At 41.6% G+C, this 27,776-nt stretch overlaps 1 protein-coding gene across 1 annotated transcript in view; it reads right to left on the bottom strand.

Moving 5' to 3' along the window:
- VPS13B (vacuolar protein sorting 13 homolog B) overlaps nucleotides 1-15,570 on the bottom strand; it is a 399,744-nt gene extending 384,174 nt beyond the window's left edge. Inside the window, exons 1-2 of the mRNA XM_026049995.1 lie at nucleotides 15,398-15,570; nucleotides 7,782-7,925 (exon numbers count right to left, since the gene is read on the bottom strand). Of these exons, the coding sequence (XP_025905780.1) occupies nucleotides 7,782-7,925; nucleotides 15,398-15,544 (291 nt within the window). The 5' untranslated portion in view covers nucleotides 15,545-15,570. The remainder of the gene's footprint in view (nucleotides 1-7,781; nucleotides 7,926-15,397) is intronic.
- Nucleotides 15,571-27,776: the final 12,206 nt, after the last annotated feature.

Here is a 27,776-nt window from a genome sequence, read left to right as displayed (position 1 = left end):
CTTCCATAAAACAACCCTCCCTGAACCTGGGACAGGTCCTTCCTGGGTCCTTGCTGGGAGGAAGGGGCCAAGCTCTTCTCAGTGGTGGCCACTGACAGGACAAGGGGTAATGGGTACAAGCTGAAACCCAGGCAGTTCCATCTCCAGGTGAGGAAGAACTTCTTCCCTGTGAGGGTGACAGAGCCCTGGCACAGGCTGCCCAGGGAGGCTGTGGAGTCTCCTTCTCTGGAGGTCTCCAAACCCGCCTGGATGCCGCCCCGTGCTCTGGGTGTCCCTGCTGGAGCAGGGGGTTGGACTAGATGATCTCTAGAGGCCCCTTCCAACCTCAACCATCCTGTGATTCTGTGGACCTCATCACTTTGGGGACCTGGCTCTGTCTTCTGCCAGATCAGCAAACTGCCCAACGATCTCAACGCCACGACGCCAGCACACGAGGCTGGGAGGGCAGGCCGAGGCTGGAAGGAAGGCTAAATCATCCATCACCTAAAGCTGAAGGAAAAACCCACTGAGCACAGGTTGGAAACTGCCCGGCAGAGACAAGTTTGCCGCAGGTGGAACACTGTGTTTGTCAAAGTGCTTATGCTTTATGCTCAACTTCAGGTATGTATTTAAAGGAGTATTTCCCTGTGAGAGCCAAACCAATTTTTTTATAGTTATATATCATATATTTTCATATATTTACATATATAAAAGGCAAATCTTTATTTTTATTACTTTTTACTTTTTTTTTAATTTTTATTACTTTTTACTTTATTACTTTTTATTAATGTCCTTTTTTTTTTTTTTTTTTAATAAAACAAAATGAAAGAAGGATCCAGCCTTATCATACAGTGGAGTGTTTTAAACACAGTATTTAGTGTAAGTCACAGAGATACTCAAAAAAAAAAGCCTATTTGAACATTAAGTTAGTCTTGAAATACAAAAACTGATGCAAAATATTTACAATCTGAGAAGAATCATTAAGATACTCTTTCATGACATTTTGTCAAAATTTTATATTACAGGACTAGGAGACACTGGCAGAAGAACACGGAACCTAATGTGAAATAATGAGGAGATCACAGGAAGAAAAGGAATCACATTCTGTACCCAAATATCAAAACCCAGTTATTGGTAACCTAGAGGTCTAAGGAGGAAGTAGGAGCTAATCAGGAAACGTGTGCTCGTGTTTCTGTGCTCAAAAAGAAACACAGAAATCCAAAAAATATCCAGGATCAACAAGAACCAAAAATGAAGGTGGAGAAAGGAGAAAGGGATTATTTTAAGAGTTTGTACCCACAAGCGAAGAGTTTTGAAAACAAAAGAAGTTCAAATCAGAAGCACATGTAGCATTAAACAAAGGGAATTCTGATGACCCAGAAAAGTCACTAGCACCACAGACATGTCTATTTTAGAAGAGATGTATGAAATTGGAGTAACTGTTTCAGTAATTTGCTCTTAGGATAAAGAAAATATTCTCAGAGTATTGGAGAAAATTACAATACAACTGAACCACTAAAGCTGAAATATTGTGAAATAGTCAAGAAACTCCTTGCCACACAGGACTTCCCAGAAGATACGTGTGGAAAACTACTCCAACTTGTCCAGGACTAGGATTATCTCCTTCCAGAAAGAGTCATCCTCACACAAACACACACATTTCACTGCTACTCGGGTGTTCCAGGAAAAACATGAAAGTCTTAATTTAAGCATCTGATCTGATCAAAGTATTTAGAATTACTTGTAAAGCAATGAAAACTAAAAAGGAGAAAAAAGAAAATCCCTTCTTCACATCCTTGAAGTGGCTTTCTTTAATGTCTTCTTATCTATCCTATTTCTCCACTTGGCTTCCCCAGTCTTTCTGAATCCTCTCCACTCCCTACGTTGGGAAGACAYATCTGCAAGTGATTGATGCTCCAGGAAAGACCAAGAAAAGAATTTTACATATATCCTCCATAAACCTTCCTTGCTTGGACCCAATGCCACCACCACAAGGCCTAGTGTCTACTCTTGTAAATGTGTCCAGGACTCTACAGCAAGTCTGCAAGGGCTCCAGAGGAACTCCCCAAAACAGACAGATCCTGCACCCATCGCATAATTCAATCTTTACCTCCTAAAGGGAGGAAATTGGAGGTGCTGCAGGGTTGCTCAGCAGCCCACAGAAAGGTCACCTGTGAAATCAGCCACCAAACAAGCACCTCGCAGTCCAAATTAGACCTTCCTACCTGGGCAACGACATGCCAGACACTTTCAACTGAGCCACGCGAAGCCCTGAACCAGACCCGAACTGCAGATGCCCAAATATCTGATAAGCAAATCCACTATTAGAACACGTCGTGGTATGGCCCAAGCTAACACCTCTCCTAGATCCCAGTTAAGTTCATCTACATGAAATACACCCAAATACATCTCTTGCCTCAGAGGAGAAGGAGCTGTACCCATATAATATTAGCCCTTATTTCACTACAACCCTTTGTTATTCTCCATTCTTTAGCGCCCTGAATAAGCAAATCTCCTTAGTCAGTGTGAGGAGACAGTTAGCCAGGAGCTTTGCTGTGTGCCCTTAACATTGATTCCTGCRTGTCAGTGTGGTCTCTGCTGTTCCACAGTTATAAAGACCTAGTTTTAGCACATTTATTTACAGCCAAGTAACCCCTCCTCAKGCCCAGATATGCCAAGAGCCAACAGCTTGCTGCCTTGCTTGCTGTTTGAACCCAGCGACCCATCAACCCTGACTGCAATACTTGCAGTTTCTGGTATTATTCTAAAAACTCAGCCCAGATGCACGGAAATGGAAGCCCATCACCAAAGAGAGAGCTGCAGGCGGTCACTTAATATGGACGTGATGGCTCAGAAGAGAAGCACAAAGAAAGAAAACCTTTCTGGAGCTTGTGGCAGCATCAGTAAAGCAAGAGAGAGCTGCACAGGAACAGAGCTCCTGAGACAGAGAAAGGAAAAAGACTATTTATCCAAAGGGAGAGAACATGAGACTGCATAACAGCCAAAAGAGAAGGAGCTTAGTTTGTCTGAAGACCCAGCAGAATGAGACCTTATTTCAAATCTACAGGCAAAGCTGTTAAAAGGGGAATTCAATAGCGGCTGAATCACAGGCTGTATCACAGAGCGATACGACCTGTCAGTCTGGAAGTTCAGACTCTGCTTCCTCTCAATCCTTACATAAAAAGGACACACGAACTGACAATAATCTCACAAAATCCCAACAGGATGCGCTCTTAAAAAGGGGATAAAAAAAAAGAGTGCTTGTGCTAGTGGTCATAATTAGAATTAAATATTTCACGAGATGATTAGTACCTCAGACAGAAACTGGCACTAAGCACAGGCTAGACATTCTGATTCTAGACCGTTTAGTAGGATTCGCTGTGCTGCTACACCAAAACCATGCAATAGCTGGTGATCACACTAACCCAGAATAGCAACAGTAGTGGTTGTTGATTCTATTAAAAACTGACACCAGTTTTTGTGGAGGACACCATGTTCTTTGTAATCTGTAATGTGCTGGAGCACATGACAGCTGCTCCTGGAGAGCAGGTTCCAGTTTGGTTTCATCCACAAGGTGACGCAGCCCATGAGTTCAGACCACYCCATTCCTCAAGTCCAAGGACCAAGAGCCTCAACAACCAGACTCCTTCCCAGGCRCGCTCCCGATCTGAACTACAACAGCACAAGAGGTAGATAGAGAAAGTCTTCAGAAAACAACAGGGAAGGCAGGAAAAGGCACCACTGATTTACTGGATGCTCTTGCCCCAGATGCGATGGGCATTGAAATTAAAAAAGAACATGCAGCTACACACACAATTTCCAGCCGTTTCCTTATCTTGCAGTGCACACACCATGGCAGAGCCGCATCCTCGCCTGCATTCTTTTCATTTCATGTGTAAATCACAACAGAAACACACACTTGAACACAACTGGTGAGAACATTTGTGTTTTACAACCTCAGTACACTGTAATAATGGCTAGGCTCATTTTAACAACTTTCCTCTTGAAATTAATTGCATTTAAACTCTGAACACTTTAGTAAGAATGCATCCCAAAATACATTTCTGGCTGTTTTTCTGTTCCTGAATCTACTACCACAGTAAACACAGCATAATTGGCTTCTCTTTTTAAATATGAATAATGGTGACATTTACAGGACTAAACATTTCAAGGAATAAAACTGTCAATTTTTTAATCTTTCAAGTATGCATTCAATTTCCAGACAGTTGGAGAGAGCGTTTACACAACAAGTTGGCACGAGGAACGGAAAACATTTCTTGTTTACATCTTCCCTACACATGTACCRTGTCATGATAACCCGGTGGGAGGAAATATCACAGCCAGGAGCGAGTTGTGCTGCTGCACGGGGTCCTCATACGGTCTCCATCTTGCCCTGTCATTCAACGTTGGGCTGCTCAGAGAAGCAACCTCTTAGTCAGACCCTTCTGGTATAAGCAGAGCTGCAAATACTCTTGAGCTATTGGGACAGATTATCCCTTTCTGCCACCATGGATAGTCTCAAACAGAGACTATCTGGACACTAGGTGTGATAATGGCACCCAGTAGTGAACGGAAAAAAAGTTSGAGTTCTTACTATTAGAAGTCTTTAGTATAAAGACCTAAAAGCAAAGCTTGTTCACCTAGACTAAGCCACAGACTACCCAGCTTGGTATGTGATGCACATAATGCACAACAGCTGCAGAAGGACTTCCACAGTTAATAGAAAYGTGCCCATTGCAACTTCCACAAATTCACTGCAAAAAATTTATTCTTCTGCAAATAGAATTACTATGACCTAAAGCATCAGATAATTTGCCTTTAAAGAACAGCAAAACCATTCAAGCAATTCCTCTTCAGCCACCCACTTGAAAACAGTCCAAACAGGAAAGTTCCTCTCTGAACCAACCGCTCCAAAGACTTTTCTAAAAGCCACTATTTTACAGCTACTCCCTCTACCRAAAGAGCAAGTTTATTAAATGGTGGCAGATTTTTTGCAATAAACTAATCCCTTACAAAACAGATACGGAAAATCTGCTCCCTAGAGCATCCCATTTCCTACCAAACCACTCCTAGAAAACACTATGAGAATCCTTCAGACTAGAACTCTACAGAGAAAATGACATAAAGCCCAACTAAAGGCTCTGCCAGACATTTTTGAAGCTTTTGGAAAAAAGTAACTATTAGTTAACTTGCCACACACACTAGAAGTTACTGTAATTGAAGCAGAGGTATCAGAGGGACATATAAAAATAAATAAATAAATAACAGTTCACGATCATGCACATGAAAAGGGGAAGAGGATTTAAGGTTCCTATTCCCCTTCCTTTTAATGGTTAGAAGTCCCTTCTCATTTTCAAAACAAATAGAAGTACGAGAACTGATCAGACTTGCATTCAGATCTGCAATGGTCTGGCCTAAATCCTCCACAGGGTATCTAAGAGTCTATAAGGACAGAGAAGGAGGAAAAAGGGTTTACAATCTTCAAATACCATGGTATTTAACGATTTTCARATACCATCTGCTCTCCCGACCATCGTGCTTGCTGCCTGTTCTCCCCTGCTCTTACAAAGTTACTRCATTCAGGCAGAATTTCTCCATAGTGCCTCAAAAACACAAACAGAGGTAAATCACCTGCAAGCTGATCCAAACAACTGCTTGGTTTCTCTGTGCCCCTCAAATTGGCTAAAACCAGCATTAATGCTATCTGAGAGGATTCGTACATTGCTGGGTAAACCGATCACTTACATCCACTTCTCTCCTCAGGAAAGGAGAATATTAGCATAATAGCAGAAGTTGAGTCATTACTGCCAATCTCACCTTGTCTGCTCCAAACTTTTATCCCGGGTGAGGAGGAGATGCTGCCATAGCACGGGAAACAACTGCAGCAGCAGCAAAAAGCAAACCAAGAAACCAAACGGCATCCGTGGACAGACACTCCAGACTAAGTTGAGAGCAAAAACTGAACTTTTTGCTCAACAAAATTATACAAAAGCTCACTAAGTGCTCCCTTTGCCAAAGGGAGGAAAAGGGAGGATTAAGCTCATAAATTATAAACTTTTGAGAATTAAACTGATTTTTTCCTGCTAATTACAGGTTTTGATGATATCAAGTTCTTGGCAGACAGTTCCAGTCAGAGCTAAGTTCACTGAAAGCATATTTTCTACCATTTTTCATAGAAATAATCTCCTTGGTTCATTCAGGTTTTTCATTAACTAATTATACATTTTCATGATAAAAGGAAAGGTCTTATTTGATAAGAATTGGACAAAATATCTCCCAGTAAGCTAGAAAACAAAATTCAAGCTTCAACTTTTTAARTTATATTCTCAAAAAAAAAAAGGAAAAAAGTGTCTTCATTTACATTCTTATTAGTCAAAGATAAAGCCAACTATGACACAGTACCAAATTTCACTCTCCTGAGTATACATAACATCAAATAATTTGTCCAAATGTCAGCTGCAATTTAAAAAAAAAAATCCTTTCTTACCTCTGAATCTCAAACATCTGTAACAAGCACTTACTTTGAGAGTGCTTCCCATTCATGACATTTGACTTTTCGCTGTTTGCACCACAAAATCTAAGTTTCAAACAGCACACAAGCAGGAAGTCTGATCATTCCAGCAGCAGTCATTTACATGGTCTAGCATCAAATATTAGTTCCGGGTTGCACAGAGTAAAACCTTTTCTGCAGCTTCTGTAATTAGTTGCAATTTGCTGCTTCCACAGCATGTTTCTCATGGAGCACCTGGCCTTGGAAACTCACCGCAACATTAGAACTAAATATTCAGTATTTGGCTGTTAGGAGGTGCACAGGGATGTATGCGCATGTATGCACATAGATAAAGAGTAGCTACAGAACACAAGCATACGCTTTGTGTGTGGTGTGCTTAGGACTAGGGATTTTTACTCCAACAAAAGCCTTTCAACTCCAGAACTGTCAAAGAATCACAAACATTCTCCAATGTAATGGAAAACTGTCCCCCACTGCTTTTGCTGACAGATATCTCATCAYTGATATTCAATGTTTACAGCTCATCAAGCCTGCCAGCGAAGACCTGCAGGCTTTGTATAAATTAAATGTTTCTTTTGTAGGATCCTTAATGTGACTGGACTCTACGTTGAAATTAAAGTGTGAACAAGAATTTTTATATATAATGTGTGTATATATATATATATGTGTGTGTATATATATATATATATATAAATTTTCCTAAACAACAACTCCAACTGACACAGTTTAAATGTTAATGTACCCAAGTATTTATGACTGACAAAGTTAGAAGTAAGGTGAAGTCGTTTCAGTTTCATTGTGGCAGAAGGAAGTTGTTCTTAAGCCTTTGAAATAGTATAAGTTAAAAATTCCTAAAACAAAACAAAACGCCCTTGAGAACCCTTGCTTGTACCTCGCACTCCAAGAACTGTAAAGCACTTCAATAAGAGCAACTCATCTTTTGAAAACAATCARTGTCCAGTGGTGCTGCACAAAACTTTCTCAACCAACCAGAGCTGCTTCTGGTAGAAGTTGCCGCTCTTGAAATCCATTTATTGTCTAGTCATAGGAAAATTCTAACAGAGAATGAATATTAACCTAGTTTTACACCTGCAAGAATACCATTATAGCTAAAACAGAATCAGAAATACATACCAAGGAAAATATTAAACACATGACCTACTAAGGAAATAACCGTGAATACAACTATGCATGCCAGATTCTTCTGAGGACTTAAATAGAAATGACTTCTTACAAACTCTTATTCTTGTCAGCCTCACAGCATTAGAAATATATTTATCATGTTTCTTACCTGAGCCCCATCTTTCAATTTCAAGATGCACTCCATCGTGTTGATAGTGATGACCACTGGTTCTGAGCCTAACTTTGTCCATGGCACGTGAATTCGAAGCTCATGAATATGACCACTTAGAAAAGTAAATGGTAGTTTCAGTTCCTTTAAAAAAAAATGAAGAATTCACTAGTTAACTACTGAGTCACATCAAAGATCAAAAAGATACATTCATAAAAAAATCTAGCATAAAATAGAAAAAAGGTCGGTCTCCTTCCTCTAATCAGCATAGGACTTGGCAAGCAGCTATGTAACTGCTTGCACATACACATTACAAACAGCCCRTTCAAAAGAAATACCTGAATTATCATACCTGTAAATTTTTTTAAAGTTCAACACAACCTCTCATGTGATGCTACTGCAAAATATGCCCTCGTTGAAGAAATAAGTTGAAATTAACTACTAGAAATAAATACTTCAATTCATACACCACTTGCATTATTCTGAAGAGCATGCACTTGGAAAATAATAGAGACATTTTATTACAAAAATATTTTAGTACTTAGAGCTCAGTGTTCTCAAGGTTGGCCACAAACAGAAATGAAGGGTCTTCACRAAAGTTTATGGAACACTTAGAAAATAAAGAGCCTTAGTAAAGAAAAACATGAACCTAACTCTATAGATATATACRTAATTATATAYATATAATTATATATATATGTTATATATATAATATATACACACACATATATATGTATAATTACATATATATATTATTTTCTCTATTTTACTTAAATATGCTTTGCACTCTTTTCTTACAGTGTTAAAAAATCTTTGAGAATACAGAAACAAGCCAGTCAGAAKGGCAATGGAAAAGACAGAAAGGCTCATCTAATCACAGCAACTCTATAAAGCAAAGATTTACCTGATACCTTTTGACTTAAACATGAGAATTTCTGTACATGTTTTATACACAGTAAATCTGCTGAACACCATTATGTAAAATACTTTTCATTTTCAGTACAACTTATTRTAAGAATTGAAAACAAAAATAATAATGGAAATTATTGGGATTAAATTAAAAATAAATAAATAATAAATAATAGATAATAGATAATAGATAAGTAATAAGTAGTAATAAATGATAAATGATAGATGATAAATGATAAATAGAGGTAGCTAAGCCAGGCATTCTAAGTTAGGAATCTCAGGACTGCTATGTTTGGACCCTTGGTTTACAAAGCTTATGACATCCTTTTTAATACGGTGATATCTTATTAATTCTTCYGCAGAATCCCTACCTAACTTGACCACTAAGATGTAAACGCTCAAAAAAAAGTTTTTCTTTTGCTCTTTTCATTCTTGGTTATCAGGACATTGTCCTGCTCATATTGAAGCCCTCATTAAACACACAGTTCCTAAGCTCCACGTTGGGAAGGGCCGAGGCTGTTGCGCACGAAGAAGGCCTAACCCAGGTGCGGCRGCCCTTCCTTCCAAAGCCCGGCCCAGCTTGGGCAGGTCAGCCCAGCGCCCCCAGCAAGCGCCAAGGGGCCCTCACCTCTGTGGGGCTGCCCCACGGAGCCRGCTACTGCGGGCACCTGGCGAACGGGGAGCACAAGGAGCAGGGTTATCCAAGCTCCTTGAGGCYCTGGCATGGCACCAGTGCATGATCCAGAGTGCCGGGATATCCCCAGCAGCCCCAGCCTCTCCTAGGAAGCAGGACCTCATCAGAGAGGRCAGCCACCGGTGGCTCCCGCACTACAAATGATAGATTCAAAATACTGACAATAAGCATGTCGAAGAAAGCAACAACACGAGGTAATGTGGCAGAACTAAATCAGCACTCTCACTCCTGAGTATGCTCGGGATGAGGTTTCAGTGACGACGCAGCTCCTCATTGCTCATCTGCTCTCCTAGCCTGACATTTTTGGCTACGCAGCTTTCCAGCRTCAATAGCAAGACATGACGGTCATCTCCACCTAAGTCCTTTGCAGCACAGTATTTAGGTCTGCTTCTTAAAAGCTGGGAACTTTTAAGCCTGTCAGGTTGAGAGAAAAAGTGGATCTACATCTCCTCCATACCAGGTGAGAGCTTTGGTCACTAGGTTCACACAGCTAAAACTSCTCATGGGTTTTGGTAAAGGCAGGGACTAAACGGGGAGCGACAAGGACGATTAAGGAAATGGAGCATCTCTCCTATGAGGAGAGAATGAGCGAGTTGGGCCTTTTCAGCTTGGAAAAGAGAAGGCTGAGAGGGGATCTGATTAACATGTATAAATACATGAAGGGAGAATGTAGGGAGGAAGGGGCCAAGCTCTTCTCAGTGGTGGCCAGTGACAGGACAAGGCACAATGGGTACAAGATGAAACAGGCAGTTCCATCTCCATGTGAGCAGGAACTTCTTCCCTGTGAGGGTGACAGAGCCCTGGCACAGGCTGCCCAGGGAGGCTGTGGAGTCTCCTTCTCTGGAGGTCTCCAAACCCRCCTGGATGCCGACCTGTGCCCCGTGCTCTGGGTGTCCCTGCTGGAGCARGGGGTTGGACTGGATGGTCTCTAGAGGTCCCTTCCAACCTTGAACATTCTGTGATTCTGTGTAAATTTGTGTTCAAAACTTCAAAATTTCCCTGGAAATCTGAAGAGGGACCTGAGCAACCTTGCACCTCAGCTCAGCTTAGGCACCTAGCTCTGACTAAGTACTTGTATGAATGAGTCAAACAGAAGCTCTCAGGCYAAGCAGGCAAGTTGCTAGGGAATTTCAAAGGCAGATATTTAGAAGTGGATCCAGATTTTAATCCAAACGGCTTAAGATAAACCATGGAAAACCAAGTATAAGGCAGTTTAAAGAGAGCTGCTGCTACACTGATACAATGAGTGACAAAGAACCCTACCCTGATAGCARAGTAAGAAAATAAATGATAAAAAATGCAATGCAAAAATACACTGCAACCTGAAGACAAAGCTTTTGCGTATCAAGACAACGAGCTAATATTAGTAAAAATTAACAGTAATAGAAATGAATTYCTCAGATATGAAATTTTAATGTGAACCATTAATACTGTTATGTCTGTTTAGATCCAGACTTGTTTTCATACGTGGAAGCTGCACATTTTCTTCAAAAAGTATTTTAAATAGATTTTTCATTATTTGGTAGATGAATTTAATATACACTCTCATTTTGGTCTAGTTACCTATAAAAGCTGAACAAAATTAATGCTTTCATAATGAGGTTATGCAGCCAAGCACACAGACACAGAACTTCCATACTTTTAGAAAATACAATTCTTTTGTTTCAAAGGAATTTTAATACAAATGTTTTCTGACACCATCCTAATTGCACAAGAAAAGGTTTCCTTACAGCACTGCAAAGAAGTCTTTGTTATGCTACTTCAGTAGACGATATGATACAAATGTGTGCGCCAAGTTTAGCAACTTGTTTATAAAGGACCACTTTTATTCATTTCTCTTCTCCTCACATGAGATGTTTCTTCTTTTTATTATTATGTTAAATCCCAACTATAGKTTTTTTTCCATCTCATAGGTGGAAAAGACATTTTCAAAACACCRTAAAAATTGTCAAAGGTTGTGATGTGGCATAAAGCTTGGAACATAGGGATAAATCTGGGCCTTAATTGCAGTTACTTTCTTCATAGAATCATTATGGTTGCAAAAGACCTTCAAGATCACCGAATCCAATCRTAAGCCCTTCAACACCAGCCCTACTAAACCACGTCCCTAGGTGCCTCACGACCTGTTTCTCTAACACTGCCAGGGATGAGGACTCCAGCATTACCCTGGGCAGCCTGTTCCAGTGCTTCACCACTCTCTCCATGTAGGAATTCTTCCTGATGTCTAACCTGAACCTCCCCGACACAACTTGAGGCCATTTCCTCTTGTCCTATGGACAGTTATTCTGGAGACGAGATCGACCCCCCACCTGACTACACCCTCCTGCCAGGTAGTTGTGGGAAGTGATAAGGTCTCCCTTGAGCCTTCTCTTCTCCGGACTAGRCAACCCCAGCTCCCTCAGCCTCTGCTTGTAAGGTCTGTGCTGTTCCCCAGCTTCTTTGCCTTCCTTTGGACATGCTCCAGCACCTCAATGTCCTTCTTGTAGTGAGGGCCCCCCCAAAACTGAACACAGTATTCGAGGCACAGCCTCATCCATGCCGAGTACAGGGGGATGGTCACTTCCCTGGTCCTGCTGGCTACACTGTTCCTGATACAAGGCAGGAAGCCTTGTTGGCCACACACCTGGCCTATGTTGACCACATTGACCAACACCCCCATATCCTCTCCCACCCCACAGCAGGCTCTCTCTCTTTGATTGTATCTGCCTTATCAACAGCTGCACTACACAGAAGAGTTGAAGTTTAGCAGGGAATGAACAAAGGAGCKAGTAGATCTGCTTTCTTGTTTTCACTTTTGTGGCTGTGCTGCCCAGCAAAGGGAAAAGGAAGCACAAACTCAAGCAAAGGAGCCCATAATACCAGGAGACTCAATAGTCTTTAGATCAGATTATCATTTGTCTGTTATCAGAGACTCCTTCTTTCTCCCCTTGTGTTAGCTAGCTCCTTTACTCTGACATCACAGTGACCTTGCAAGCAAGTTATCAAAAGTGTTTTAAATGTTTTTTAATGTTTTTAAAGTTTAAATATACTTTATTTGAAAGTAGTCTTTGTACATGGTCTCAGTTATTCTGTCTAGAAAGAAAATTCCTAGGAACACTTACTCTTCTAATACTTGGATCATGCAGGATAGAAGAGAGATGAGTATCAAAAAATCTCTTCAGATATTTTATTTGTATTGGATTCATTCTTAAACTAAAAATAATTATTAAAGAATTAACTGAATATTCAAAGAGTGATATAACTGTTTCAAAGCTACATTGCAGCTAGATGGTTAACTCCAAATGTATCAGTATTCAACTTTCACATACAAAATTAGTATTGTCAAAAAAGGGAGCAAAGAGTTATTACAGTAATATTAAGTTTAGTTTAATGACAATACATAAAGTATATATATAGAAATGTGATATATTTTCTGAGTCTCAATGTTCTCTCTTTTGCTATGGTAAGTATTCSAAGTCAACTGCTGATTTCCAAAGGTTCCTAACTTGCCATCAGCAGAGCAGACATTCATACATATTTTCAATATATTCCAAAAATAAAGCAAGTGTTCTAGCAGASAGACAACATTCRGTCCTCTTTTCCTATCCATGCTCTRGAATTCAGGTTGGTGGCCTGAAAATGGCCATCAATGGCCATTCCATCCAATTCCACCTGGAATTCAGGTTGATGGCCAAAAAACACCAATTTCTTCCCAGATCTGATATAAGGTTCATCCAGGTAGTTTGTTGGCTGCGCTAATGTTCCCAAGCAGTCATGTACAGTTCAAYGCAAGGTTGGAATCCTACAAAAAATATTCAAGGCTCCAGATAGGCTTGGAATCAAGTGTACATGCCCTTAACATCACTAGGTCACGTAGTTAGGCAGCATTCATACCAGCTGGAGAGCAGGAGTCAGGCTGGGAATAACMGTACAGGATAGAAGGAACTTTAGAAGTAAAGGGAACTGCAGAAAGGTGACCAGCTTGGGTTTCCCACCTCTATGGACCCAGCGTATCCAAAATAAAACCATGTTTATCACCAACTTTTATAGAGTTTAGCATTTTAAGCGAGTTCCCTTTCAGCTGCAAAGGTTGTGGGATGTGACATTGCCAAGTACAATATACTGAAAATAAGYCTGCTTAGGCCGGCATAAAGCAGCATCACTTGTGCGAGTGACACCCTAGCAGCACTTCTCCGAGTCCAGAACAGGCTCCAAAGCACAGCAAGGGTCAAATCCAGGCCACTGCTTTTCACTTAAACATGTCACCAAACAATRTTTWAAAAAAGTTAAACTTTGCTTTTACTATATATTCGCAATGCCATTCAAGCCAAAGAGAGTTGAACAGGCATTTAAAAAGCGAGATTTGTTTCATTCCACACCAGCTAAGACAGCRACAGATTGCACTGGAATCGCTCTGTCCCCTGCTACCAGACAAGCAGGGGAAAAGGAGGCTGGGGGCAATACAAACCAACTGTGACTTCTTGAAAGGCATCTGTTAAGATGAGAGAGGAAGACTCCTAGCAGGGCCCGGGAAGAGAGCAAGCCAGACATCCTCCAAGCCCTCATCTGTCATGAGGCAAAGTTCCTCCCCAGCAGGGTACTACAGCACTGGCTCAGTTCTCCCAAAGAGAAGGTTTTCATAAGCAAGGCTGGACGCGACTCAAGTGGACAAAATCACAGCTGACCTGACCTAATGCTGGCAACAGCTTCGCTCCAAGTGAGGGTTCAGCCTAGGTGACCTCCAGAACTCCTTCCTCATCAAAACTTCTTTGGCTCTAGGGCATACACATACTAAAGGTGTTTTAAGTATTCACGTGTGGAACGTGTCCAACTGCAGTCATTCACATTAGCTGTATAAATAAGTTGTATCAAGAAGCAGAATAACTAAAAGGCAGTTGCCTTGAAAGAAGATGCAGAAGCCATCAAATACCTGGAAGAAGAACCAAGTTCTTTCTCTTTCACAGAAAGTGGATGGGGGCTTCTTGAAAGAGTGGCCAGTATTCTAGGATTGGATGCAATACTCTTAATTCAYCACACACATTTCCTTCCATTTTTAAAGGTCTCTCCCAACAGAGACTGCAGCCTCCACAGTTTACTCCAGAACATCATCATGCCATAAAAAGAAAAGTTTTCTCCAAGTGTAAACATCTCTGGGTGCAGTTTAATCCATTCTTTCTTGTTCAACCCATACAAGCCACGCAGACCTGTTTTCCCATGTATTTTATCCAAAATGAACAAAAAGATAGTCCTTGTCTTTTTTGATCTCCTTTCACAGACCATATTATCCAAATCTCCTATTACTTTTTGCTGCATTTCTCTCAGCTCCTTTTCCTGGACTACATCTGGACCCTCACTAAGCCCTGCTGCACAGAACAGTTTTATCTGCCTCACGCACACAGCTCCTTAAAGTTGTCAGCTCAGATAAGCATAGAAGAAAACAGTCCCCCAAGCTGAGTCTAACCATGCTCATACAAACCACAGCCTCCAAAATTCCACGTGGAGTATCCTGTTTTTACCAACCTTTTCTTTTCAAGGTTAAGTCTTATACTCTCTGAATTAATTCACACAAACTAGCTGACAAAACCATCCCTCAATTACTTYTATGTTTACATACAACTGGAATGATAAAAGGGAGTTATGAAATACTACCYAGAACAACAACATTCAACAAATCATTCAGTACGCTTAATTTAAAAGAGGTCCTACTTTTGTTAGTTACATTTTAAATTAGCTACTATAGGCAATTAGTAAAATAAAACTTGGAAGACAATTTGGTTAAATGTTAAATGCAAAACAGTGCTCAATGAAAGAGGAAACCTGCCCATAATAAAGCCTTTCTTTTTCACACCCTGTAGCTTGCAGAATAGGATAAATAACATGGAATTAAAACAAGTATAACAGCAGAAAARAGAAAAATATACATATACACCTAAGAAGAAACACAGTGAGTACTAAATGAATGTTTCCATGCATGTAAATTATTTAGCCAACATCTTTTAAACCAAAGACATACATCACCGTCAACACATCATACCTGTTCAAGTACATCCAACTTTAATTCGAGTTTACTAAGAACAACATCTCCTCCCCAGAGGGACAACTGCAGATCTGAAGGCTTTAAGTTCTTTATGTAGCGATTCACATAACTCATCAAAATAGGGGTTACGTAGGACTCCAGCATTCTGGAAGATCTCTGTACTGCAGGCAAAGCACTAGAGGGGGAAATAAAGGAAAAGAGAGCTATTACTTACAACCYGTCAGCTTGACACTTCAATAGACAACAGTCAGACTGCTTGGCAAAGCTGCAATTCAAATTCGGCTTGCTAAAATTCTGCTTGCTAAAATTCAAATTCTGCTTGTATGTGGACACACGTAGGTAGCTCTGTCTAAAGGCCAGGTGTATTTCAAGATGAAAACAAATCCACCTGCACCCTCGACTTCACGCACACGAGAGGGGGGAGCTGCTGGCGCGCTCACACTAAAAGATGAGGGGGGAAAACAACAAAACGGAGGGGTCCGATGCGGCAGAGCCCCCGCTTACTGCGGGATCCCCAGACCGTCCTTACTGCGGGATCCCCAGAGCGACACCCGCGCGGGCCCTGCCGCTCGCGGCCAGCGCGGCCCGTACCGACCCCCCGCCCCGGGACACACGCCAGCGCTGCCCCCCGGCAGGGCACAACTACCGCAACGGCTGCTCCGCGCGACGCCCCCGGCTCCGAGGGGGACCCACAGCCCGCCGAACGCCAACAACGCCAACAACGCCAATAACGCCGCCAACGCCCGGGCGCCCCTCACCGCGCGGCGGGGCGCGGCGGCCGCGCGCGGGCAGCAGCCCCACCGCTCCGCTCCGCTCCGGCGCCGCCGCACAGGCAGTTCCGGGTTCCGCGGCGCGCGTGCTCGCGCCAAAGGCTCCGAGCGCGCCGGGCGGAACGGTTTGGCGGGAGCACCGAGGCGGGGCCGGATGTCGGGCTTGAAGCCGGCAGCGCCCACGTGCTCTGCCCGGCCAGGGAGGGCGGGGAGGGGGCGGGGCGCTGGCGGCCGTTAGGGGGCGGGGCGGGGCCGGGGCGGCCGTTGGGGACGGGGCGGGGCTGGCGATGGCGGTGAGGGAGGCAGGAGGCTGCGGGCAGCGGGACGGGAGCATCGGAGAGTGGCGAGGGGTTTGGGGAAAAGGCGGCGGAGGCAGCAAAGCCCTCCCTGTCGGGCAATGTCTGCCGTTTCCTCACACGCAGGTGGAGAGAGAGGCCTTCCGTCGCCTGGATGTAACTTCCCGAAGTGAAAAAGAAACTGGGGAGGGCCGATTTGCTCTGGGCGGGAGTGGGGTGTATTTAGACCTAATAAAATGAACCCCTAAGACATGTTAGTGCTGTCGACAGTGTGGTGTCACCTAAACCCGTTCTGATATTTGAGCATTTGTGTTGCTCAGCGACTGCAAYGAGTGAATGTTAGGGTGAATCTCTGTGTTCTAGCCAACCTGCTGCTTCCCATGTGCTAGTAAAGAAACACAGCCAGTGTTTGGCTCTTGAKTGAAATGCTGTTCATTTCACATTACGGCCACAGTTTCGAAGGTGAGAAGAAAGTTCACTGGAAGTCCCTCTGACTTCCTGCATATGCAGAACCTTTCTCCATGCTTTAGTCATGGAGAAATTGCTCTCCCCAACTTCTCTCAAGGGCTTGATGTCTTGAGGGCTTCTTTCCCAATGCCTTGGACCTGCATTTTTGAAGTGCGTAAATGAATAGGTTCCTTAAGGCTTGGCATGTGGATAATCTGGAATAGAAGAACACGGGCCTGTGCGTTTTCAGAGTAAAGTGCAATAGGCAGTGCCTGTGGGCATTGCTTTGAACTAGATAATGAATAACCTCCTACAAAGGCCTCTTCATTGGATTTGTCTTTTGAGGTCTGTGAGGAGCCTGTTAGGTTTTCCGTTCCCYACAACAACTGGAATCCGGTGTGGAATCCATGCCGTGGAGCTTCCAGCTCTGCTGGAAGGCACCCGTGGTGTGCTGAGCAGGTCCACGTGAAGCAGGGCCTGCCCAACGAAGCCCCGGCTATCGCCCAGACCGCGGCGGGTTTGTCGTGTGAGCCCTGGCTAGTGGCTGCCAGGCGCGCTGCCTTAGCTCTCCTTCTGCCTCCAGGACCGCCGCGGGTTAATCATGAATCTGCTGTGTTTCTAGATGAACCATCACCTCCCTGGCTATGCCCCATCCCCGCATGAGTCAAAGCCCGTGCATGTGTATTCACTTCCCAAACAGCTGAAGCTGCTCGGACTGCTTTTATCCTTACCACGAAGGTCACYGTTTCCACAACTCGTACTCACAAAGTGCTGCACCGATCCTCAGCACTTTAAATCCGCCGACGTTACTCTGTTGCTGAGAGACAGCAGCAAACAAGTAAGGGGCAGAGGCATCTTAACAGCGATCGCTGATTAAGGATGTGCTTCGAACCGGCAATTTTTCTGGCGTTGAGTGTCCTGCTGAGGTTCCTGTTCATCAGCACCACACACGCATACATATCTGCTAATACTGTGGGAGGGGTGAGTATTACTGATACAACTGCACTGCAMGCCAGCTCGGTGAAATAATCCTTGTGAATAGAAGCGGGCTCATTTATAGCAGAGCCTCCCTATAGAGTTACATTGACACGACAAAGGTATGTGCCARCAGATAGAGTACAACGTTGAAGCACGCCCTAAGCATGCATCAAAAGCCATTGTATTCCACTTAAAAAACATTCCTCCATTTCTTTGCCTGCTCCGTGATTACATCTGAATGACACATCCAATCAATGCTGGAACGCTTTGTGAAAGCTGGGAATGGAAGAGCTACGCCCTATTTATTTTGGTGGAAATCAGTAAACTGGAAGAGGTGCACGGGAGCCACGTTGCGCTGCTGGCAGCTGCTTGGCAAGGCCAGCAGCTCCGAGCCGCTCTGTAATTTTCCTGGCAGTTATTAGCATTTCATTATAACCACCTCCATCTCAGTTCCACTTCAAGTGTGATGACGCCCTGAGTAATTTATTTCCCACAGAAAAAAAAAATATGAAAAATAAGGGGAAAAGATCGTGTGGGAAGCACTCTTTGTAACAAAGGAAATGAGTGGCATGAAATGAGGGCAGGTAGGTAGAGTTGCACAAGGCCCTTGAAACACGAGGGGAGGAGAGCACAGTATATGGGAGGCTTGCAGGTAACAAGCAGTGTGAGGGATGACCCTGGGCCTGCTGCAGCAGCACRGGCTTCGCTGCTGCAAATGCCAGTGCAGAGCAGATGCCTGAGCTAACCCGCTCTGTTCAGTGTCTAGCAACTCAATGCAACATGAAGGGTGGATATAAACGCAAGCTGCACATCCAGTGATTTGCACATCTTGTTCTTTCATTTTGTCACTTCATTCAGTGATGCTATGTGCATTAAAAGCTAATAGAAATACATGTATTTGAAGCTGGATAGTAAGGAAAGGGAATGCAAGGTTCTGTAACATTTGGTCCTGGGTGTGAAGATGCAGGACTTCCAGGAGGTGTTTGGGAAGTTTATCCACCTGCACACGGTGGAATCTCGCTGAAGGGACGGTGTGTGTCCTGCCTCAGGGCCATGGCCACTAYGTGTGTTTGCCAGGTCCTGCAATGSAGGCAAGACCAGTGCCGGGAAGCACTGAACAGGAAAAATGAGGAAAGGYAGAGGATTATTAAGTAGTTATCTCATTCCTGGAGGTGGCAATCAGGAAAAAAAAAATCAGAATTGGGCATCTAAAGTGTTGTGTAATCAAATCAGATCCCTTCTAGCTTTTCTGTTCTCAAACTTAAGCCAGTCTCAGAAAGATCACTATACTGGCATTGATGCTTGACAATTGTTTTTCTTCCTAATGTCAGAGCTTGCGTGTCCAACCTCCTCCTGTCCCCAGACAGCCTGGGGCAGGGGGTGAGAGGCTTTTGGGCGCATGGTCAGGCAGTCTGTACAAAGTGAGAGAATCAGAGTTCACTCTCCAGGAGGTTTGGCAGAAAACTTGTGAGGAACTCCCACTTCTGACTGGAAAGAACAAGTTTCTAGTCCTCTGTGTTTCACTAAGCCCCTTAGCTAGCACCGGGTGCCTTTAATGGGCAAGCTGAACGGGCAGACTGCTCTTTGTCCATCCTGGGGGTCTTTCCACCTGTCCTGTGCAGATGCCTCTAAATACAACGACAGAGATGCAGGCAGTGGCCCAAGAAGCCATCAGGTGAGTCACATGGGAAAAAGGTTTTGTGATTCTTCGTGTGGCCTACTGAGATGTCCCCTGAATGTCCTCAGACTGAGAGCACTGATGGAGCTGGTGACCCTCAATAAAGAACACAGATATTTTGGAATCATATGTGAAAGAAAAAAAAAAAAAAAAAAAAAAAAGACCTGTGCTGCTTTCTCCTGTCGTGTTTTAGGTGTTGGACTAGATAACTTGCAGTCTGTAATGTTTCTTAGCAGTCCCTTTTTCTGTTTTTACTATCGTTAATATAAAATTATCCTGTCCCCATTTTGCTGGGAGTTTCCCAAGCTTCTGGCAACCTGACTAAAACGTGTGCTTGTTAAAGATAGACGAGGGACGGGATGCTCAGTCCCTTACAGCCTGAGGCAAGTTTAGGAAAATGTTGGTATCAACCATTCCCTGTTTTTCTGCCTGCTTTCCCTCGTGTTTTCCCTCATAATGGAAAGTTCATTCTAAATGGTAAAGCCCATCCTGGGAAGTTCCTTGTCAGAAGGGCTCACAGGGCTGACAACGGCTTTGACCAGCGTGAGCGGCACCGCTTCAGACATCCAGCTGGGGATACGGACGTAGCCCCATCCTTAACCACTGGCCACGGGGTTCTAACACAGGCTATATACCAAAATATATATGTATTTTCATACATTCATACTGCTGTCAGAATTAATAGGCCAAAAATACAGAGGCCATTGAGTTTCTGCCAAATCTCTGCAGTCCTGGACTTTTATTCACCTGCTCCAAAGAAGGAATCCTGTAGAGCGGGCAGATGCAAGCAATGTAGTTTGGGTCTCCTAAAAGTTGTATTCCTAAATAAATCAAAAAAGACATACATGAACCTCCAAACAGAGTAGGTTAAAACTTGAAAGTGTTTTCAAAGTTTTTGTAGAATTGGGACCAAAGGAGAATTATTATTTTTTAAATAGTAAATTTTAGGTATACTAAGATGTTTTCCCTGTGCTGATATGCATAAAGGCTTTAGGTATCCCTTGCATATAAAGAGATGTCTTTTGCTTTTAAACTTAATTACAGAATACATCCAAAAGAATCCGCCAAGAAGATAGTGTTTCTGGTTCCATACATGAAATGTATGTTTGCCAATTTCAAAATATATTTGTAAGGAAACATGTAGCATATTGCTGCCTCCAGGCATAAAGAAATTTATGCACTAAAGGTTTCACAAGGGTTTTAGCTTGACTATTGTTGCTCTGTTCATGCAAAACATATGTACTTCTAATGGTGACTTCTAGCATGCGTTCTTTTAAAATAATCCTGCTTTTTCAAGAGTTAAATGATCACAATTCCCTGCTACTTACAGTAGAGAATAAGTGTTTCTCTGCTATATATTTATGAGTATACTGTAAGTATACTGTATATAGATGTAAAATAAGTCTGTATAATAAATTCATACATATATCATGTTTATATAGATGTTTATAAGTGAATATTTAGGAATATATTTATAAATACCATGTGGCTATTACAGTTTTTCATGTTTAAAAAAATATCTATCTATCTATCTATCTATCTATCTATCTATCTATCTATATACACACACACACTAAAAGATACAGGTTCATTTCATATAATCTTTTGCTTTTTTAAATAATAAATATAAAAATGGCAATGTTCAGGAAACTTTTTGCTTGAATTACCTAAATTTGCTTGATTGCCTTTATTGTTTCTTGGCAGACTGAGTGCCTCTGTAAAGCAGTGACATTTGTGATGCCCCATGTTCAGCTTGTCCCACAGCTGCAGCCAGCAGCTTTTCAGCAAGACTTGAAGCAGAAGCCCTCCTTTTTAAGGCCTTTTCTTCATGTAAATGAAAATATGCTTGGATTTGATGCGCACATAGTAGAGCTGTTATTAATGAATATCAGACATGTTGAACAGCTACAAGATCTGCAAAATGAACAAAGTCTGTGCAAGGCCAAAATCCCCCCTTGCCATCTGACTGGCTGCCACAGCTGGTTTACTCACAGTGTGAATAAAACGTTTATTATTTCACCAGTGATCTCTGCATTTCTTGGTCTTTGTCAATGAAGAAACATGCATCTTAACATTGAAATCAGACTGTATACTTTGAAATCAGATTATAGAAATTACAATGGACCAAATACAGAATATGTTGAATATATAATTAAGATACTTTGATCTCTTATATGAGGAAGGCTTTTGTCATTTCCAAGTCTTCAGTAATTGTTATATCTGTTCGTAATAGCATCACTTGAGGGCCTTAGTTATGCTTACTTTTTTCTCTCCAAAAATAAACAGGCATTAGTGTGAGATGATTTTCTGATATGTTTTGTCATGCAGTTAACTGGCTGTTTCCCACCTCTCCAAAAATGAATGAGTCTAAAAGAGCTGCAGGGATCCCACTTCCATGAAAACAGTAGCTGTCTACAACCATTGCCTCTACCATTGGAAAAAAAAACAATCCAGAAGGTGGGGAAAATACCTGTGCACATCGTGAGAGCTGAGGAGAAAGTGCCCGGCAGCCCAAAGAGGTGGGCAGTGAGTGCCCACATCCCGACGAGAGAAGGCAGGGTGCACTGGGGCCAGCTCTTTTCAGAGGAGGAAGCCTAATGCTCCAATTCAATTTACAACTAAGAGGAAGGCAGAACAAGGGAATAGAGAAAAGAAGTAGAGAAGACCTGGGAAAGGTAATTAAGATATATATGCATAGACCAGCTAGTGTTCAGTTTCAGACATTTTTGTTTTGATACAAAGTTTTGAGCCACTGGCAGTTTGTTGTTGCTTTTAAGCAATTTTTTAGCACTAACTATCTAGGTAGCATTTATCAATCATTTGCTTTCCAGATTATTTTTCTTTTGGTCCTCTTGTGCTCACATTTTGGATTCAGTCTTACTAACTGAACATTAATCTAGGTATGAAATGAAAGTCAGAAGTGGAAAGTATGAAATGAAAGTCAGAAGTGGAAATTTCTACATTCTATCTAGAATTCTATCTAAATACTCATTCTATCTATCTAGATACATTCTATCTTAAATTCCAAGCATTTGGCATTGTTATATATCTTGTGCTTTATTGCAAGGACACTGATAGTCCATAATTTTACTTAATCCACTCCCTAGTATTTGTTATTGATTTCTAGCATGCTGTATTTATTATGCACAAGAACTTCCAAGCAGGCTTTGTGTATCACACAGCCACAATATATTTTTTATGTGCAGAACAATTTTTATGTGCAGATAAGAATCATCAGTCCTGTGATAAAGGATGATAATTATAAAATCCAACCTTTAGTTCAAATCCTTTTCTGCAAAGCCATTTGAAATACATATGTCCTCATAGTTATCTATAAGCCAAACCCTAGGATGTTGATCTACCTTCTTGATTACTAATAGTACCTAAACTTTGATGGTCTGTTTTATAAAAAATGCAAGCACTCATTCCATTGTTTAAGCGAGAGGTTATTACAATGTGTGAGATATTGCTGRGAATTTTATTAGGAATAACTTTTCCTCTTTTCTGAATCATATCCCATAATGGAAATGTTCAAGAACTTGGTGAGAGGCTGTGGTTAGGAGGCTGTGACTGACAGAGACTATTTGTGTGTGTTAGTGTAAGTGTGATACAGACTGCAAAAGTAAAGTTTGCTGTCATTGGGACGCTGCATTTCTGAGAGCTTGTTCAAGCTTTATGTAGATGTGTCTTGCTTGTAAGAGGCTGTGAGATGGAAAGAATTCGCTCTCATAATTGAATTTTCTTTTTTTATTTCAAAAGAATTACCTTGCTTGTAATAATGGATCTCACATCCAAAGCATTCAGAGGTTTTGTCATCACCTTTATTGCATTTCAGAAAAAAAAATTCTAGAAAAGCAAATTAGAACCAACAATTTTATATGCTGAAAAGATTTTCTCTCTGCAACAGGATACAGCTGCTGATATAGCACCTTCTGAGCACAAAATGCTCAGAAAATGCTCAGAAAAATCCAGTCATTTTAGCCCATTTTCTCTTCATACCTATGCTCTCTACCATGTTTCCAACAAGAAACAAGTCTCTGTGAGAAGAGAGGAAGAATGTGGTTTCACCAGCGGGGGAATTTGCTGCTTTGAAGCATGCAAATCTGCCACTGAAGAAGGATGGGTACTTTACTCAGACAATGTAGACAAACTAGCAAGGTAACCTCAGATTTATTAATGGAAGACTTCTGCAGAGGAGACAGCCTCGTGTCCCAGGTACTGCATCCTCCTCCTCTACAGGCCTGACAAGTGCAGATCTCTACCATCTCTCTTCACTGCAACATATCAGTTTTCTCCTTGTATTCCCTCCATTAAATGGTATGAATTTATCACAGTAGCTGAGGATTACAGATTTCTTATTCAATAAATAATAAGGATAAAGCTTTCCTTTTCAATACTTCCCATTTCTTTCAGGCACATTAGCCCTACTCTCCTCTGCTCTTGCAGATTCAGACTCACCTCTGCTCTGTCAGTGATGCTGATCACTTTGCACATACCAAGGTTTTCATACAAAATCTTTCTACGTTTTCCCCATGCAGTCTTTTATGCAAGGAGGCAATATGCTTTAAACATCTACAAAGCCCCTCACTGTGCTCTGTCATCTCCCTTCTGAAAGCTCCCTGCCACCAGAATCTCCACAGAAGATGGAGAAAGGTATGAGAAGCGGCAGCAGCTAAGAGCAAGTGACATGATACCCTCACTTGCTGGTGGATCAGTGTCATCTGCCTTTATGTCCTTGGGCCCTACAGCCATGTGAAAGGTTTCACCATTATTTTTGAGCATGACTTTCTTTTTTTCCTCTGTGGCCAAGCTGGTGTACAAAGCCCATGCCAACTCCTACATTTGAGGAACACAGATGACATCTTTATGTTGTACCTGCTCTCAGGCAGGGACCAGCTTTTTGTTCTGGGTTTGTAGTGTCTTGTAAATATTRGCTTGATGCTTGACTGCAGTGTTAGCTCCTGCTGCAGTGCAAATAATTTTGGCTGCAAACCTATCAATGGGATTTGCATTACTTGGATGACCTTTTAAATGGTTTAAGTTAAAAGCCATGTGATCATTGAGAGTTACATGGCTTCCAGAGCCAGTATGAAGCTCTTCCAGCTCAATAGCTTCCCAGMAGTAGACTATGTGAACTGGCAAGAGGATTAAAGACCTTCCTGTATGCTGCAATTCTCAGAATTGCACCCTAGATAAAGATAGGGATATGGCAACCACAGAGAAATACAGCCAAAAGAAATGCAGTGTGTAAATATGGCTGGAAAAGTAAGTGCAACCAACTGAGCAGAGCAGGAGTTTAAACCAAAACATCCTAGAAACCTCAGGGATTTGGGAGTACCTCCAGTTGCTCTGCCCATGTCCAGATGCAACAAGAAATGAAGCATTTATTTCCAGACACGGACACAAAAAAGAATGCACAGCAGATGTGTCATTTTCCCCTCAAAAACAAACTTCTGGTGTACTCTTTCCCTCTCACTTTGCAAAGAGAAAAGAATAAGGCAGAGTGTTATTAACTGAGTCACAACAGCCCCACACGTTGAACATCTCACCCCTCGGGGACGTGCTGCCCTTCGTGCTCTGCCATAGATGCCTAGCACTAAAATTGCCCTAGCACTTCCACCTCCAAATGGATGAGGAACTAGGGTCCTGTCTCAGGAGCTTCTTGCTTATCAATCAGTGGTCATCCCATTGTAAGAAGACAAAAAAAAAAAAAGCGTATTTCCATTATTTCACATAACCTGGTATATTCTTTCAGTCCATTTGATTGTACAGCCTGTGAGACAGTGCACTTAACATTGTAAAGGTTTCTTTCAGAACCTGGAAAGTTAGAACATATATTATTTTAATGAAAGCATAGATTGTGGAGGCTACAACAAAATCCACAGGAAGATCCTAAATCCTCCAACACTTTGGATTTTTCAACAGCCTGGATTTGGATTGACCCTAATAATGTGTATACTTAGCACTTAGAATCACATGCGTAAAGTCCATAGAAAATACAATTTACCAGCTGTGCAAGTATTTTTCTAATGACTCAGACTCTCTGCTTTTTTGTTATTTTATAAAAATGTGATGCTTTTAAACTGAGCAGCATAAATTACATTGTTGCTTCTCTGCTGTAATAGAAGGTAAGCTTTTCCCTTGGTTATACATTTTCAAAAGTTGGTATGGAGGGTTCCGTGTACCCACTGCACCTCCTGGAGTTTAGTTATTCTTAATCCTCAGTTAAAGCAGTTTTAAGGCAGCTTTGCCATTATCTGCTYTCTAAATACTGAGGACATAAAGGCTTCCTGTTAATTATTTGTATCATGAAGGCATGCAATACTATGCATGCAGATACCTCTGTTTGATCAAGGGGGTACTTAAGTACCTAACCATTATGGCAAAAGCACTGGCTCTGTCAGAAAATATATTTTTTTTCTTTTTTGTGCCCAAACCCCGGTAATTTGTGTAAGCAACCTTTAAAAAAAAAAAAAAAAAAAAGTCAAAAAGGACAATGTCTCTATAGGAAATAATACAAATGAATTCATAGATAGTTTCCAAGCATGGAAGACCATTTTCTCTTCATGAAGAGCTCCACTGGGATACGTAGGGTATTACTGAACCCTAGATATCATGGGTAGAAGTGACTCAAAGTCATTATTATTGCATTACAAAATCCTCTTTTTTTTTTTTTTTTAAAGCTCTGTCCCAAAGATTGCAAGGTACCTTCAGTCATTAAAAGGCCTGTACAAAATACAGCAAATGTCTTCATTAAAACAAAAAGATTCCTCCACAGGACATGTTCTATAAAAAGGTAAAATGAAGAAAACAATACAGTAAATCAAATATTAAAGTGGAAAATRCACCCCATTGCTTTCTCTGTAGGAAGCATTTGACCCAGGACTTATTGAGTGTGTTGTTATGAAACAACCTACCTTTTGCTGAGACGTTTATGTGAATGAACGGCTCTGCAAGAAGGCTATTTGATCTTATTTTATGGTCACTTAAACTTGTGATTGAAATATCACTGGTGGGTCGGACTGTGCTTTAACAGGTATCCAATTGCTGGAACAGAGTCCTAACGACTAATGACTGCCGAGCTGATACAATGTGTATTTCCCAAGTCAAGGCAGTGAAACCTCTTGGTTATGGTTTACAAAGTCAATCAAGCTCTAACAGCCCAGCGGATCTTCCCATAAAATTTAAGTTTTCCCAAAGTTCAGCTGTCGTCTACTTCTGTCCTTTCTTCAGTTTGTTGCAGGAAACTCTAAACTAATTTTCTCTAGTAACTAACTCCAAGTTTAAAAAGAAAAGGAAAAATAAAGTAAATGTTGTTTCATATATTAATCTAATAAATACCTAGGATTTTTCAAGCAAATCCCATTAAAAAGATAAATAATGATAATGTATATGTAGAGCATTAAATGTAGTTTTGAAACTAGGGACAGAAATCATTTATCCTCTGTTTATTGGTCAAAGATTTTCCATTATTCTAGCAAATTATATTTGTAAAATACTTTTTCCTTAGATATATAGCTATTTAAACCTTTTATAGTCTTTTAATTGCTTGCACTTCTATTTAACTTAAGTACTATGTACATGTTTGGAAATCTAGCTTTCAATAGCAGCAAAGTATGTACATAATTAGCAATGGGGCCTTCAATCATTCTCCCTCTCATGTTCCACTGTTTTCCCGTATTCCAGCATAGTTATGTGCCCTTTAAGCTATTTTTATCAAGTGTGACAACTTTGAACTTGTTCCAAGACCATATTGCCTTAGATGTGACCTTCTGGTGTGGAAGCTAAATGTTCTCTGAAAATCTTGCATATAACATGTACTTCTCTATATTTACTCTTAATGTAATATCTTCAAAGAATACCAAACAGTCAGTGAAACATGAACTTTTGCTATAACAGCCTTAGAGCCTGGTCCTTTATACATGACTTCAGTAGGATTTACACATGTGTAAGGGCTGTGGACCATGTGTGCAAATATGGACACATGTTGTATCATATTAAGGTTCAATAATAGGGTTGGCCAGAAAACAAGGGTTCTGTTTCGTGAAAAATGCTGAGGCTTTGGCGTTTGGTTTCGTTCTGATGCAGAATGAAATGAAGGCTTTTCACAATGTTTTGAAAGTGAGACAGTCTGAGAGACAGAGAAAGAGAGAGAGACAGACAGACAGGGTTATGCAGGTCCCTGACATCTGGAATCCCAGGTCCAG

The sequence above is a fragment of the Nothoprocta perdicaria genome, unplaced genomic scaffold (assembly GCF_003342845.1).
Source record: "Nothoprocta perdicaria isolate Ctin4 unplaced genomic scaffold, notPer1 scaffold_64, whole genome shotgun sequence".
NCBI classification, from domain to species: Eukaryota; Metazoa; Chordata; class Aves; order Tinamiformes; family Tinamidae; genus Nothoprocta; species Nothoprocta perdicaria.
The sequence above is the reverse complement of the archived record's forward strand: the minus strand, read 5'-3'. Positions and strand labels throughout refer to the sequence as shown.